This window comes from Balaenoptera musculus, chromosome 4 (assembly GCF_009873245.2).
Source record: "Balaenoptera musculus isolate JJ_BM4_2016_0621 chromosome 4, mBalMus1.pri.v3, whole genome shotgun sequence".
NCBI classification, from domain to species: Eukaryota; Metazoa; Chordata; class Mammalia; order Artiodactyla; family Balaenopteridae; genus Balaenoptera; species Balaenoptera musculus.
In genome coordinates, this window is record NC_045788.1 from 57,618,309 (window position 1) to 57,635,024 (window position 16,716).

The 16,716-nt window shown below is 41.7% G+C and overlaps 1 protein-coding gene across 3 annotated transcripts in view; it reads left to right on the forward strand.

The window, feature by feature from the left end:
• Positions 1 to 16,716, forward strand: part of USP13 (ubiquitin specific peptidase 13) — a 120,055-nt gene that overhangs the window by 86,693 nt on the left and 16,646 nt on the right. For 2 of the 3 annotated variants that reach the window (XM_036851569.1, XM_036851570.1), the window contains exons 17-19: positions 2,781 to 2,924; positions 5,006 to 5,160; positions 6,694 to 6,847. In XM_036851569.1, coding sequence (XP_036707464.1) covers positions 2,781 to 2,924; positions 5,006 to 5,160; positions 6,694 to 6,847 — 453 coding nt within the window. Of the gene's footprint in view, positions 1 to 2,780; positions 2,925 to 5,005; positions 5,161 to 6,693; positions 6,848 to 15,705; positions 15,862 to 16,716 lie in introns of those variants that run through there. The other variant, XM_036851571.1, reaches the window with a different exon arrangement.

Here is a 16,716-nt window from a genome sequence, read left to right on the forward strand (position 1 = left end):
TGCAGACGCCTTACGTGATTGATCACATGGCTTAGACCTCCCTGTTTCCTTTCTTGGGTCAATTTTGATTTGCTGATTGCTGGGAAAGGCTGTTAGGGTCAGCGAGGGTCATGGGCGAACCATTGCCTCTGTAAATAATCTGATTGTAATGATAACAATATTTTTGAATGGTTACCATGAGTTATGTTGAGTTTATTACTCCATAAATTCTTTCAACTGTATTTAACTGTACTATTAATACAAAGCCCAGATTCTTATTTGAATGTCACGGTAAGAAGGGCAGACTAGGTGACCTTTTATAGAGGATAAAATTGAGACCTAGGAAGGTTCAGAGCTAGGACCAGAGCCAGGGCTAGGCTTCAAGCATGCTTTTCACATCACTCGACCTTTTCTGGAATGTGAGGAGTTTCGATGCCCCTGACCCTGCAGAGAGCCGGCCTCCAGGCTCTTGCCCCAGGGGAGGTGATGGGTGGTTGGAACTGTGTCAGAGCCTGTCTGACTGTGAGCATTCAGCCATTTTCCATTTTCCTCCTGATCTAAGCCTGCTGTCTTATCAGCAATAACCTATGTTCAGCAGGAGAAAACAGTATTATCTTGGATTAATTTACATTTATATTCTACCTTTCTCAGATATTTAGAAGGAATAACTTTGATTATTTTCTTATTCCAAAGTGAAAAGATATGTAGAAATTATGGATTGGTGAAAACAGTCATCTCTGGTTTCATCTATAACCACTGTTAACATTTGGCATCTGTCCTTCTACTGTTCTTTGCCTGTGCCTGGCTCACTGTATTTTCCCCAAAATGGAATTATACATTTTCAATTTAATATGCTATTATATACATGCATACATTTATTAAGCTGCATTACTTTAACTGCATTCTAGGGAACAGGTCTTTTACAAGGTGTTGAAAAGTATTCTGTAGAAAGAGTTTCATAGTTTCTTTACCGCAGGAGTCTTTTTTGTTGTTGTTGTTACTAAAATTTTAAAATACTTTTAATATTTTATTTGACTGAAGTATAGTTGATTTACAATGTGTTAGTTTCAGGTGTATAGCACAGTGATTCAGTTATACATATATATATCTATTCTTTTTTTAGATTCTTTTCTTTTATAGGCTACCATAAAATATTGAGTATAGTTCCCTGTGCTATACAGTAGGTCCTTGTTGGTTATCTGTTTTATATATAGTAGTGTGTATGTGTTAATCCCAACCTACTGCAGGAGTCTTTATTGTAGGACTTTAGAATTTTCACTACATTAGTGCACACTGTGAATTTCTAGAGAGAATTGAGAATGCAGGTTTAAAAAACTTATTTGACCGTGGAAGTCCCTTGTTTTGTGGTTCAGTAATTACATCTCTCTTAGAACACTAGGATTCTCTTAGAACACAGTTGGGGAATCACTGTTGTCCTACATCATTGCTTTCTTAAAATTTTATCTTGATAGGATGTTTTGTGTATCCTCTTGAGAGAGAACTTTGGTAAATACATTTTCAGTACAATTTTTTTTTTTTTTTTTTTTTTTTTAAAAGGGGAAATTTTACGTTCTTTTATTTATTTATTTATTTATTCATTCATTTATGACTGTGTTGAGTCCCCGCTTCTGTGCGAGGGCTTTCTCCAGTTGCGGCAAGTGGGGACCACTCTTCATCGCGGTGCGCGGGCCTCTCACCATCGCGGCCTCTCTTGTTGCGGAGCACAGGCTCCAGACGCGCAGGCTCAGCAATTGTGGCTCACGGGCCCAGTTGCTCCGTGGCATGTGGGATCTTCCCAGACCAGGGCTCGAACCCGTGTCCCCTGCATTGGCAGGCAGATTCTCAACCACTGCACCACCAGGGAAGCCCTCAGTACAATTTTTGTAGAACAGATGCCTCTTGTTCTTCAGTTCTTCTACTGATTGCTGTCTTTAGCAGTTTTCAGTAGATTACAGACCTCAGGACATGGAAAACATAAGGGGTATGTTTTGTGCTCCTGTTCCCTCCTCACCTTTGGTATAATTTGAGAGCACTTTGTAGGTGTGTATGTGTACACACACACGGACACACATACACACCCACGTACAAGTATACATATGCATACAAGCATGTATATGTGTGCGTACACATACAAACCTATATTTATGTCTGTGTATCGATAAACACACACTTCTCTACCAATATCTATGTATTATTGTGAAAAGAAAACAAAACCTGTGTCTAAGCCGGAGTTAGGTTTGTAAAGCAATCTTTTTTAATATCTTAAATGTATACAATTAACAAACACATTCTTTCCTTCTATCATAACATTGGGCTCTCCATTTCTCAGAGCTGATTACATCCTTTGATTGCTAATATATCTAAAGGCCTGCTATAACCGTCTGGGAGATTTAAGAAATAGGCTTTTTGGCCTGTAGATAATGCTTTTCTCTTCAAATTTCAGTCTCAAATTTCAGCAGTCCATAGGAGAGGCTGCTGTAGTGGTCTTGAGAGTGATGTAAGAGACTGAAATGGTTCTGGGAATACACTAGATCTCCCCATAGGAAATTAGAGAGTTGTTTTTCAGTGCTTGGATTGTTCAGGTAATTACCATGGTTCCTATTTAGGTCAAAGATAGAAACTCAACTCAAATAGCTTAATATTTGGATGGCTTAAAACAAAACACGGTTAAACCACCACGTACATATTAAACAAAATAGCCCGTTCTTTGGGTAGCATGTGGCTAAGGGGCGAAGAGAAGCTAAGACAAGAAGAAATAGGGTTGACGTTTTTTACACCAGAATATCCTGTGTGCTCTGTAGCATCAGACATCGATGAGTCATCGGTGATGCAGCTGGCCGAGATGGGTTTCCCTCTGGAAGCGTGTCGGAAGGCTGTGTATTTTACTGGAAATATGGGAGCCGAAGTGGCCTTCAACTGGATCATTGTTCACATGGAAGAGCCAGGTAGGTGGTCAGAAAATGGGATGGCTTTGGAGTCTGATGCGATCCTCAGTGATGTTAAGCCTTGGTCCTACTGTGTCCTCTGGATGTGTCCCAGAAAATGACCTTTCAGCTCATAATCTGCTGCATGAGGCTGGGGGATGGTTATTTTGCTCATGTAGCAAAGTCACAATCTTTGTCTTTCCTCCTTTCTTAAATAATAGCTTTGTTGAGATTAATTCACCCTTTTAAATTGTATAATTCAGTAGCAAAAAGACCATTGGGAAAGATATGGGATAAACTTGTAGCTAAGAGATGAGGAGGACTTGAGATAGAAAAATGTGCATGAAGAAATAGGGGCTGTTTAGTTAGCTTTTACTTTTATCCACTTTAGTAAGCTATAATTCACATACCATATAATTTCCTCATTTAAAGTGTACATTTCAGTGTTTTTTTTAGTAGATTCACAGAGTTGTGCCACCATCACCAGTTAATTTCCAAAAAGAAATTCTGTACACAATAGCAGTCACTTTCGCATTTCCCCTGCTCTCTCCAGCCCCCAACAATCACTAGTCTACTTTCCGGCTCTGTGGATTTGCCTGTTTTGGATGTTTCATATAAATGTAATCATACAATATGAGATCTTTTGTTTTTGGCTTCTATCACTTAGCATAATGCCTTCAAGTATCATCTATGTTGTGGCATGTATTGGTACTTCATTCCTTTTTATGGCTGAATAATAGTCTGTTGTACGGATGTACTATATTTATCCTTTCATCAATTGGTAGACATTTGGGTTGTTTCCACTTTTTGGCTATTATGAATAATGCTGCTGTAAGCATTTTGTGTACAAATTTTTATGTGGACATGTTTTTATTTCTTTTGAGTGGAATTGCTGTGTCATATAGTAACTCCACGTTTGACTTTCTTAGAAAGCACCAAATTGTTTTCAACAGTGGCTGTACAACATTCCCATCAGCAATGTATGAGGGTCCCAGTTTCTCCACATCCTCACCAACCCTCATTGTTATTGTTTTTATTATACCCAATCCATTGGATGAGAAGTGGTATCTCATTGTCGTTTTTTTTTTTTAATAATTAATTAATTAATTAATTAATTAATTTTTGGCTGTGTTGGGTTTTCGTTTCTGTGCGAGGGCTTTCTCTAGTTGCGGCAAGTGGGGGCCACTCTTCATCGCGGTGCGCGGGCCTCTCACTATCGCGGCCTCTCTCGTTGCGGAGCACAGGCTCCAGACGCGCAGGCTCAGTAGTTGTGGCTCACGGGCCTAGTTGCTCCGCGGCATGTGGGATCTTCCCAGACCAGGGCTCGAAACCCGTATCTCCTGCATTGGCAGGCAGACTCTCAACCACTGCGCCACCAGGGAAGCCCCTCATTGTCGTTTTGATTTGCATTTCCCTAATGGCTAATGATGAACGTCTTTTCATATGCTTATTGGCCATTTATGTATCTTTGAAGAAATGTCTCTTCAAATCCTTTGCCCATTTTTAATGAGGTTATTTGTCTTTGTATTGTTGAATTCTAAGAGCTCTGGATACAGGTACCTTATCAGATATATGATTTGTGTCCTTTGAAGCACAAAAGTTTTTAATTTTGATGAAGTCCAATTTGTTTGTTTTTTTCTTTTGTCACTTGTGCTTTTGGTGTACCTAAGAAACCATTGCCTAACCCAAGGTCACAGAGATTTTCTCATATGCTTTCTTCTAAGAGTTCTGTAGTTTTAGCTCTGACATTTAGGCCAATGATCCATTTGGAGTTAATTTTTACATATGGTGTAAGGTAGGGGTCCAACTTAATTTTTTTCCATGTGGGTTTGTCCTGGTACTATTTGTTGAAAAGACTGTCCTTTCCCCTTTGAATGGTCTTGGTAGCCTTGTTGAAAATCAGTTGACCATAGGTATGTGGGTTTATATCTGAACTCTCAATTCTATTTGATTGGTCTGTTGATCTATATGTTTATCCTTATGCCAGTACCAGACTGTCTTGATTATTTTAACTTTAGGTATTTTTTTCTTCTTAGCTCTAAAATGTTGTTTATTTCAAGACCCAAAAAAGAAAAGGGCCTGAGTGTGATTATTTTCCCCAGATTTTGCCGAGCCGCTGACCATGCCGGGTTATGGAGGAGCAGCTTCTGCTGGAGCCTCTGCTGGATTGGATAACCAACCTCCGGAGGAAACTGTAGCTCTCATTACCTCCATGGGATTCCATCGAAATCAGGCTCTTCAGGCGCTACGAGCAACGGTAAGCCTGGGAGACTGTATGTGAACACCTTCTTGTTGGAGGTAGTTTGTGTTTTGTCAGTAGCAACTGAAACTTTCCAATGTCCTTTGATCGTTTTGAATCATGTCTGTTTCATGCTATACCCCACCATGCCCCACAAAGATTTTTATTTGTGTGTAGTATATATAAAGCTAAAATAAATGATTGAGGGAATCATACAGAGATTTTAAGAATAAGGAGATATTTTAAAAAGGAGGGAGATAATACACTGGGGGCAAGTTGACCCAACTGAAAGAAACTCTGTATCATCTTAATGTTTATTAGCATGAGGTCAGAGACTTGACTTGGAGCTTGCTTGCGGCCTTAGAGCAAAGAGGGATGCTTGAGATTCTGTGTTCAATAAGGCAGTTCTTTAGGAGAAATTGTGCTTTTCTGATACCAAGGCCTTGGAGCAATGTCTCTCAAAAGTCCTCATAGAGAAGTCTCCTTGGAATTCTCTGCTTTTGTTTCTCTCTACAGAGAAAGAAGGTTTTTCAGGTGTTTGTGAAGTCTTGATATTATCAGGAAAGAAGGGACCAGGAAACAGGAGTGTAGACGGAACCTTTCTTTTTGCAGTGCAGATATCTGTTTAGTATTGAGGGAAAGTACTTTTTTTTTCACACCATAATCCATTTTTGAGTGGATATCTGCTCCTAATTCCTTCTTGCTTATCCTGACTGGTTGCCTGCTGAGATCCCTTGCTGAGGTCACAGCGGCTCTCTCCTGGCTCCGGGCAGTGTGGCTGGAAAAATCTGTTTCCCTTTAAAATGCTTGAAATGTCTCAACCAGAGTTTCTTGTACGCGGGGTACTTGCTTATGCCCCAGTTATTTTACTTGCTTGACTGTTTAATTGGAGAGTCTAACTGCATCTAAACAAATTCTTTAACTCACCAAGTGATACCACAAAGGGAGAAGACAGAAATGTTTTTTTGGTCCATTGATTTGAATTACATGGAGTTCAGTTTAAAACAATGTAACTTAACTAACCAGTGTTGTCATCATTAATCAAGGCATCAATCTTGTCTCTACTGCAATTCAACCACTTTGCCAATGTTTAGGAGAGGAGCTCTGACACAGTACTCATGTTGGCTTCCCTCTACCCTGCATGGTTATCTGCACAAAATACAACTGGTAGAGAAGATAGCGTGTGCAATTAGTGTGGTTTTGGAAAGGCTGCACTGAAACAGATGCCTTTCTCTTTGGCATTTTGCCTCCCATCATTATCGGCATCAGCCCACAGAAATGCTGAGCTATGACTGATATGGGCTTTGCAGTGCTGACCTGCTGCTGTGAGCTGTTTTCCAGCGAATCCAGTTACAGACTTCGGTTGGGAGACTTGCAGAATGTCCACGGAAAGTGTGTTTCATATGCAGGGTCAGAGCTTCTTACTCAGAGGCACTTAGGACTAATGAATTCAAGCCTCCTGTCCTATCTGCTTGACATCCTGGTTCAAATGGTCAGGATATAATGAGGCCCCGGGACTGCATACATTGTAAAAATGTTTTGTTTTATTAGAATAGTAACCTGGAAAGAGCACTGGATTGGATCTTTAGCCACCCTGAGTTTGAGGAAGACAGTGACTTTGTGATCGAGATGGAGAATAACGCCAATGCGAACATTATTTCTGAAGCCAAGCCTGAAGGACCTAGAGTCAAGGATGGATCTGGAAGTAAGTTCTTGACTTAGGGATTGTCTGAGCAGTCATGATTGTACATTCGGTTCGTGCCCTTCCCTCCCACTCCTGAATATTAAAACCTTTGCCATCGTTTAAAAGTTAGCACAGATCCCAGCTTCTCATAAATGGTGCACTTCGCCACTTTGCATAGGCCAGGGCGATCTGAGGAGGTCTTGGGCAGACTCAGTCGTGTCACCTGGTAGTGTGTGTGCCTCAGTTTAGTGCCAGCTCTGACTTTGTCTATCATTTGAGGTGAAATTTCATCGTGGACCATGAACGTTTTTGTCCAAAAGAGAGCATTTATTTTCGTGGTGATATTTTTTAAAGAGTTGAACAGCAGTCTTATAACCTTGACCCTGTTTGCTCATACCTCCTCCTGATCATTTTCTGAAGGGCTGTCTGGATGGCAGGAAGAGGTGCCATAGGCCCAAGGGGTGCCTTCCATCAGCAAGCACTTACATATGTCACTCTGTGCCGAGTAGGGCTCTAAGCACTTTACCTAAGCACTCATTTAATCCTCACCACACCCATTTTACAAGTGAGAAAACAGAGGCCTAGAAAGATTAGGTAACCTTGCTCAAGGTCACATAGCTCTTCAGAGGTGGAGCCAAGATTCAGAGTCAGAATCCGTGTTCTTCACCACTGTGATACCCTGCTTCTCGGGCTGTCCTTGTCTACAGAATCGGAGCCCGGCAGCCATCACCTCCTCCGGTCAGGTCCCAGCCTGCTTGGCTCTCAGTGTTATTTCCTCTGCACCCCCCAGACCTACAGCTTGCGTGCCTGGTATGGTAGCCACACCACCAGCCTACTTATCTGTCCTCAACCCTCTTCTCCCTACTTCCAGGCCTTTGTTCAGGCCAATCCTTAGCTGCGAATTGCCCGTTCTTTCCCATCACGGCACACTGAAATCCTCATCGTTATTCAGAACTTGGCCACAGATTCCATTTCTCTGGACCACTTTCCCAGGTTCTTGTCATAATTGGTCCCTCCTTACCTCACATGCTGGTAGTAATTATACCAATATTAACAATCCTTCCATTTGGGTCACGTTTCATCTTCACAGTAACCCTATGAGGTAGGTACCATTATTATCTCCATGCCGCAGATGAAGAAACTGAGGCAGAGAGGGCAAAGTAACTTGACAAGGTCACTGTGCTGGTGAGAAGTAGAACCAGAATTCCAACCCAAGCAGCCTGCCTGCAGAGCCTGTGCCTGTAGCCACTGTACCGTAGTGTTTGTTCTTCTGTTATTAGAGGTATCAGATTCATCTTGAGATAAAATTAGCTGGGTGAATACCTGTGTCTCCCAGCTGACTGGGAGCTCATGGAGGACAGAGGCTATTTTACTTTTATAAAGCTTGTGGTGTCCAGTGCATAGGAAGTACCAAGTAAATAATAATTGGATTTAATTAAATTTACCATAACAGCATTTGCTCCTATAATCGTATGGCTGTAGCTGTATTCATTAATGGTCTTACCAGACCTAACGCACATGTATTGATATAGCTCTAGAGACAGAGAGGGGGAGGGAAACTTTCTTCTTCTTTTATATAAAATAGAAATTTCTTCACTGAAGTTGTTTTAATCCAACTAGACTAGAAAAGGAGGAGCTGTAGTTCTCCCGACTTCCACATTCATCTAAAGGGTCTTGTATTACTTTTCGGAGATCATTGGCTTGCTTGAGACATTAAAAGCTGTTACAGACAAGCATTATTCAATAATTCACGAGCAGGATTTATTATGTGTTACATGCCCATCGGTTCACTCCTCCCTTGATTTTCAGTAATGGACTCTTCTTTAGGGAAGGTGAGTTCTTGCAGAAGGAATAAACCACAAGATGGGGCTGCTGTAAAGCTGCCAAGGTATTTGGCTGCAGAGGGAAGGAGAGTCTGATCATTAGGGTTTCCTGTGTTCTGATGGAGCTTGGAGGGACCAACCATTCTCTCAGAGAAGGTCATTAATTATACAAAACAGCCACAGCCTCTCCTCGGGCTTACTGAGCTCAGGGTGACCTGCAGATACTCCTGGGTTTTGAGTTGCATCCTTGAATAGGATGTCATGATGATGTTTTTCACCACCCTTGAATTTAAAGGCACTCTGGGCCAAACTCTATGGCTTTACTCCTCATCGCTCCCAAATTTCGGCACTTATGCGTGAGGGTGGGGAAGGAGACAGTGATGCACTATGAGAAATCACGTATGGGATATGCAGAATCTAAGGGCAGTAGGAGGTGAAAAATTTAATTATGAAAAAAGCATAAACCACCCTAACTCACCAAATGCGTTCTGCACTGGATTTTATAGAAGAACAGACGTTTTTAAAGTAACCTTTCAGCCGTGTGTCTGGCCCATGGGAGGTGATCAGCAAGTGAATGACTGAATGAAGAATTAAATGAATGCCAGGTGGTAGTGGTCACAGGGATAGTTTTTTAAATTACCTCCACTAAGTACCATTTGGAGGAATTAGCAGTGTACTGCTGTATTCTATTCTATTCCCTTTCACAGGAAAGGGAAAAGATGATTTCTTGTACTTTGCTGCATTAGCACCTGAACTCATATGTCACTTTTTTTCCTTTTACAAAAATTAACCTTTATGTTGTTTCTTTTTCCTATAATTAAAAGGATGTATAATAATTTTAGCAACTGGAGAAAATACAGATATAGGAAAAGAGGAAAACGAAAATTACAATCCTGCTACCCAGTCATAACCCAGTCACTGTTAAATGTTTTGTGTATATTCTTTAGACCTTTCTTTGCAAATATATAAAAATGAATATAAAAATGTATATTTATAAGAATATAGCATTCTATTCTATACATGCTATTTAAAAAAATTTGAAGTATAGTTGATTTACAATATTATATTAGTTTCAGGTGTACAACATAGTGATTCAGTATTTTTATAGCTGACACTCCACTTATAGTTATTACAAAATAATGACTATATTCCCTGTTCTGTACAAGATATCCTTGTGGTGTATCTACTTTACACTATACATGCTATTTTATAGCCTGCTCTTTCTGTAACTGTGGGTGTACATTATGTAAATCTAGGTCATTGAACATATATTAATATTCCATTGTACCATAATGTATATACCTAATCTTAGCCTAGTTGTTGTTTAAATAAAAGATGATTTCAGAAAGAGTTTTAAATAATGGGGTTATTTGCACATTCAGAAGGTGATGGCAGTGATTTTTAAATAACACATTTCTTAGAGGATGAATGCAGTTCACAGAAGTACAACAAATGCCTCTTTCAATCTCTATTCAGGTGATAAACATTTGTTCAACTTTTCAGTTTCTTTCATTTCTTCCCTCCTCCACCCCCTCCCTTCCTTTTTTCTCTATTAAAACTAATGCTGTAATGAACATTCTTGAGCTCTCCCTTATTATTTCTTTAGGGTAAGTTTCTGGAAATGAAGTTTTGGGGTCAAAACTGCGTATTTTTGAGATGTGAATACAGATGATCCCACCACCAACCTCCCCACCCCCTGCCCCGCCCAAAACACAGCCCTGTGCTCCTGTGCCCTGTCCTTCCCAACGGTGCTGTTGGCCAAGCACTCTTCATGTGTTTTATATCTTTGCCTAGTTGTTGTTTTTCTTGTGTTAATCGCTTCCTCATTTCCTTTGCCCATTTTCCCATTTTTATTGAGGTTTTTAGATTTTTTTTTATTGATTTGTATGAGAGTTTCAAATACTGTAAATTAGTTTGGGAAAACCTCGTAGCTTTACAATATTGAGTTTTTCTGGCCAGAAACATGTTACCCTTTTCCTTTGCTTCGTATCCCCCTTCTCCCACCCCTGCAGAGCTATACGGTTTTCTTTATAAACGTCTTCTGCCTTTTTGGTTTAGTTCTCAGAATTACATTTTCTGTGTTACTTATGAATAACATTTTTCCCCATTATATTTTCTCAATTGTTCCTGCTGAATTTTGGAAAGTTCCTGGTCTTGTAATTGGCCATTCTCCAGGGATTTGATTAGAATTACATTAAATTCATAGGTTCCACTCCGGGAGATGTGTTGTATTCTGTGTAGGTGTTTGCATTCCCAAAACATTGTTTTTTACCTTTATTTTGGTTGGTGAATTGGCTTGGACATTTGACTTGGGGGTAATGAGGACAATTTAAAGGTTTAGGTGATTTCTATTTAGGAGCAAAATGGAGAGCCAAAACCAAGTAAAACCAACAACAGTGTTTTCAGGGTTCTTTTGTAAGTAGCAGGATTGCTGAGCCAAACTTGTCTAAGCAAAAAAGGGTGTCTTGTAATATAAAAGCTGGAAAGTCCCAGAAAGACTTGACTCTGGGCATGCCCTTGACCCCAGGACTCAAGCCCTTTTATATGAGTATATCTCTTGCCTCTGGGGTTGGTTCCAGTCTCAGACAGGCTCTCCCTCATGGCCACAAGATGGCTGCCAGCACCTCCTACTACTGTATCTTTCCAGCAGAAAGAGTCGTGTCCCAGAGTTCTCAGCAGATGTTCTGGGAATGTGAGAGTCTGTCATGTACCCTCCCCTGTCGTCATGTCCGAGCCGAGAAGGGAAGGGTTGGTCTCTTCAAAGCCATGGTTTGAGTGTGGGCCTAGACCAGCAGAATCAGCATCACCTGAGAACTTGCTGGAGATGCAGATTCTTGGACCTCACCCAGACCTACTGAATTAGGCCCTCCGGGGGCGGGCTTAGCGAGGTGTGGTTTAACAGACCCTCCAGGTGGTTCTAATTCAGCTTAAATTTGAGAACCACCATTTTAAACAGCAAGATTAGGTTACTCTTACTTTAAGATGGAGGATCGCGGCCGCTGGGACATCACTCCAGCAGGTTAACGCTGAAAATAATGACAAGGTAGGTGTTTGAATTGGAAAACAGTGACTGGGATTAAAGAAGCACTTGTATCAAATTCTTCCTTTAGGGAATATGTAATTAAAAATTACTATTGCCATCTTTTTGAATGAGGAAGTAATGTCATTGCATGAAACTCTTTCATTTAAATGTTATCTACTTTGATTAAAAGGATTTGTGCTATTAACACTTGGTGAAATTGTAGCTGTCCTTTATTTAATGTCTACTAAGTGCCAGGCATTTCCTCTACCGCTTTTCCCTGGCTCCTTTACAGCAAGGTATTCGGATGAGAAAGTGGTAGCTGACAAAGTTACCGACTTGCTTATGGTAGGACCACCTTGTAATTCAGGTCTGGCTGATTTTGAGGACTGCATTTTCTCCTTTGCCCCCTATTGAGTCATCCTATTTCAAGTTTCCTAAATTGGAACGGAGGCAGGAGCCTGTTTTTCAGAAGGCTCTATTTATTGTCGTGTCCTACCTGTTTTAAGAGCTGCACTTAACTTTCTGTTGAGTTTTTAAAATTTTTAAGAAGTGGGAAATCATGTCATCAGTCTGACCTATCTGGGCTTCTGCCATTTGCAAAATCATTTCTGTTTCTGTGTTGCAGTTAATGAGCGTTTAATTTTTTTTTTTTTTTTTTTTTAAAGAACTCACTGATTGCCAACGTAATTAAAATGTGATTAGTCTGTGATTACTCAGAACCTGCGCTGGCCCCTTCAGCCTCATCGCAGTCATGGTGCAGACATCTCCTGCTGCAGCTGAGGGTTTTCCAGCAAGGGGAGCAGAGAGACATTTCATTTACATAGTGGTGGGGCTCCCTGAGGAATGCAGCCAGACTAGGATCTGGAGAGCAGAGGCGCAGCGCCCAGGGAAGCCAAGCCCCAGTGGTCTGTTTGAAAGCAGTACACACGTACTTAATACATCTGGGCTCTCATTCTTTTTTTTAAAAAAAATTATTTATTTATTCATTTATGGCTGTGTTGGGTCTTCATTGCTGCGTGCGGGCTTTCTCTAGTTGTGGTGAGCGGGGGCTACTCTTCGTTGTGGTGCACGGGCTTCTCATTGCGGTGGCTTCTCTTGTTGCGGAGCACGGGCTCTAGGCATGCGGGCTTCAGTAGTTGTGGCTCGCGGGTTCTAGAGCGCAGGCTCAGTAGTCGTGGCGCACGGGCTTAGTTGCTCCGCGGCATGTGGGATCTTCCCGGACCAGGGCTCGAACCTGTGTCGCCTGCATTGGCAGGTGAATTCTTAACCACTGCGCCACCAGGGAAGTCCTAGGGCTCTCATTCTTATCCCCCATGTCAGCACCTGTGCTTTTCAGTGGTGCTCTTGGAAGTTAAGAGGAAGCCACTTTGGAGTAAACTAATTTACACTGAAGTATAGATGACTGAGAACTATTAAGCTTAGGGGGAAGTGTTTGATATTTGTTGTTTTAGGCAGTACACAAATGAGAAGTCCAGGTGGATTGGTAATTTCGAGCTGGCTGGGGCTGGGGAGGCAATTTGTAGAGCTTTTAAGATTCTGTCCACATTATCAGCTGCCTTGAGCTGTTACTGATTTACTCAAATCCTCCTTGTTCTCTTTTTGGGAATTGAGTAGTTTTCTTAAAGCTCCAAATCCGCCCCCAATCCCCACCACACACACGGGTCTTTTCTCAGAGCAGGAATGAGGGAAATCAAGGTGTTGGGGGGTGGAGACTGTTTGAAGATATAGGGTGTTTGTGAGTCAAATGCTGGTCAATTGGGGATGACATTTTCCCTTCTGTTGTTAGGGGTGGGTTATGAAACACATTATTCAAGTTAGGAAGATTCAGTTGGAAAACTCAGTTTTGGTGTCTCACCAGAAGGCTGCAGAGCCCCGGGGTCTTGGTGGTGGTTTCGAGGAGTCTTTTGGTGTGTCTGTATTCTGAGCACTCTGTAGACTGACTAAATAACGTGTCATGGCCTCATGATAACTACTGCTTTTCAAGTGGATGTAGATGCTATAATGGTTTATAAAATATAAATTAATTTAACTGCACTCCTGAATCTAGAGTTTGCTTTCGGTCATGATGTGTGGTTGAACCGTAGTTTTCAAAAAGGTAAATGATGACTGTCACGTACATAAAAACTGAACACATACCACAGATTTTCTTTGACTCATTAATTAGGGAACCAGTTAGTTGTTATTACTGGTTCAAAAGCATCTGAAAAGCTATTTAAAAGATACCTAAAGATAATTTGATGGCTGAGTTAGATATAAAACTAGTGTCTATCAGGATCATGACTCCTTGAGGTTACAGGTGTTGACAGAAGAAAGATGCACAGCCCGAAAGTTTCAAGTGAAGTTTTCTGCGGGGACCTTACTGAGGACTGTAGCTCTGAGGAACTGCTCTGAAGAGCTAGAGAAGGAGCCAGGATATATAGGAGTGTTTTGCCGGAAGAAAAACATGTAGTCGAACATTAAAAGATTACTGCTAATCACAAAGAAAAGACATCTCAAGTTAATGATTTTAGTACTTTCTTATGTAGGGGAAGATGCAAGAGTCTGGGCTCATTGAAATTATTCCTTAGATATGCATCTTAACTGTCTTTCTAAGGCACCTGCAGGGTGCACCGTGGTGGGGTAGCTGCAGTGGCTGATGCAGGCTTGATCTGTGTAGAGCTGGAATGGCAGACAGCGTTCCCTTCCACAGCACCCCCTCTTGGTCATAAATTCGACCAAGGTTTGGAGGGCATTTGGTGACCAATTTGTCCCACGGTATTAGGAAATCTCATGCCTAGGTCAGATGGGGATTTTGTTGACAGGCCATTCAACATGCTATTTTTGGATCAGGCCCTGTTGATAACCTAAAATTCTCTGGATCATCTGTCTTACTAGTTTATTACGATCCAGGAAATGTTTTCCCTTATTGGTTCTTTCCATATCTAGAGTTGTACTAGTACAGTTATCCTATATAGAGTTATATATGTGATCAGTGGCCTCAAGATGTTTAGCCACCATTAATTTTGTCAGAGGCCTGTTTACACGTCAGGTAATGCAAGAGACAACAATCTTTTTTTTTTTTAATTTTTAAAAAAATTTATTTTTTATTTTTGGCTGCCTTGGGTCTTTGTTGCTGCACGCGGGCTTCTCTCTAGTTGCGGTGAGCGGGGGCTACTCTTCGTTGCGGTTCGTGGGCTTCTCATTGGGTGGCTCCTCTTGTTGCAGAGCACGGGCTCTAGGTGCGCGGGCTTCAGTAGTTGTGGCACTCGGGCTCAGTAGTTGTGGCTCGCGGGCTTAGTTGCTCCGCGGCATGTGGGATCTTCCCGGACCAGGGCTCGAACCCGTGTCCCCTGCACTGGCAGGCGGATTCTCAACCACTCCGCCACGAGGGGAGTCCCAAGACAACAATCTTATGAAATAGAATATCCATAATATAGCTAGTAACGTGAATAGGGTCATAGTACAGCAGAGAGATACAAAACATAAGCAGTTTGAAACAACAAAGAGAGAACAGATTAAAACCATGCTTAGTATAACTAGCTGTCATCTGGATTGCAGTAAACCATCAAGCCCAGAGGGGAGCCAGCTGGAGAAGCCAAATCCTGGGGGGAGCAGGTAGAGAGAAAAAGATAACGTTTCATCTTCGTTTACAGAGGTAAACTTTATCAACATGTTGTATGTCATAGTTAGCATAAGAGGAAAGTTTTTCTGGAAAACAAAGATTAAAAGCCACTAATATTTCAGACAAAAAGGCATAAAATTATAAATTATATTTATCATTCAGTTCCATGTGATTAATTCCTGTTGATCTAGATGGAGCCATCAGGTTTTCTATTAGTTTTGTAATTTCTTACCCGGTTTAGTAGTATGATCTAAAAGTCGTCAGAAACTCACATTTGTCCAAAAGTCCTTTTTATGGATCTTCTTGAAGATCTTCATTTTGTAAAAGCATCAGAGTAAAACAGTTATAACAGGGAAGAGCCAAATCTGACTACATGTTGGATCTGTTTCTTTTACTTTAACCTTTGCTTTCCGATGCTTTTGTTCACTAAAAGGATACTGTCTGTACATAATGGCCTGCCTTGGGGAACCCTGCCCCTCTGCCTGAATGTTAAACCAAAGTGCCTTTGTTCTGGGAAACATCCGGACCCTCTCCAACTGTGGATGGCTGCAAGAAAGAAGAAATGAACACATCCCCTCCCCGAGGCTGGCCATTCCAGGTGATATTTGCAAAACTTACGGCCTTTTTACTTTACTTCCTCATCTCCTCCCCCTCTCTGTGCATCCAAACTGGCATCCAAACCCCGATAAGATGGTTATTTTGAGACTTTAGTCAAAATATTTAGTCAAAATATTTAAAATATTGAGATTTCAGCCATCTTCTCGGTCTGCCGGCTTTCCGAATAAAGTCGTATTCCTTGCCTCAGCACCTTGTCACCGATTTATGGGCCTGTTGTGCGGCGAGCAGAGCAAGCTTGGACTCGGTAACAAGCTTGGCTTGGCCAGCCAGGAGCCTTGCTGCTCGTGGCCAGCCGGCCCCGGTCAGGGAACACTGGGGCAAGGCCCTGGCTGCCGCCAGGACCATTTGTCCTGAGGGTCTTCCCTTCAAAATTACCCGAAGCGGCACCAGCTACCCCAGCGCTTGGCAGTTGAAGCAAGGAACCGACCAACTTCCGCGAGTCCACGGACTCGATTTTGTAGAGATTGGTAAGTCTACCCAATTCGGTAACTGGTTTGTTGGTTGTGGTCTTGATCTTGTTTTGGTTTTGTGTATCCTTTTGTGTCACTAGTTGGGGAACTCGATTTTGTAGGGTAAGTCGCTCCGGCGTGCACACCCCGGAACATATTCCCCTCTCAGTTTGGGCTTTTCCTTTACGGGATAAGCCAGTTTGTTTGATTGGGGTACCCTGTTGGAGGGGGGACTTGTCATCAGACTCTACCTGATTTGGGACCGGTTCAGTAGGGAACTAGTTTGTTGGTTTTGCAGGGTAAGTCTACCCGATTTGGGAACTAATTTGTTGGTTTTGTAGGGTAAGTCTACCTGATTCGGGAACCGTTGGTTTTGG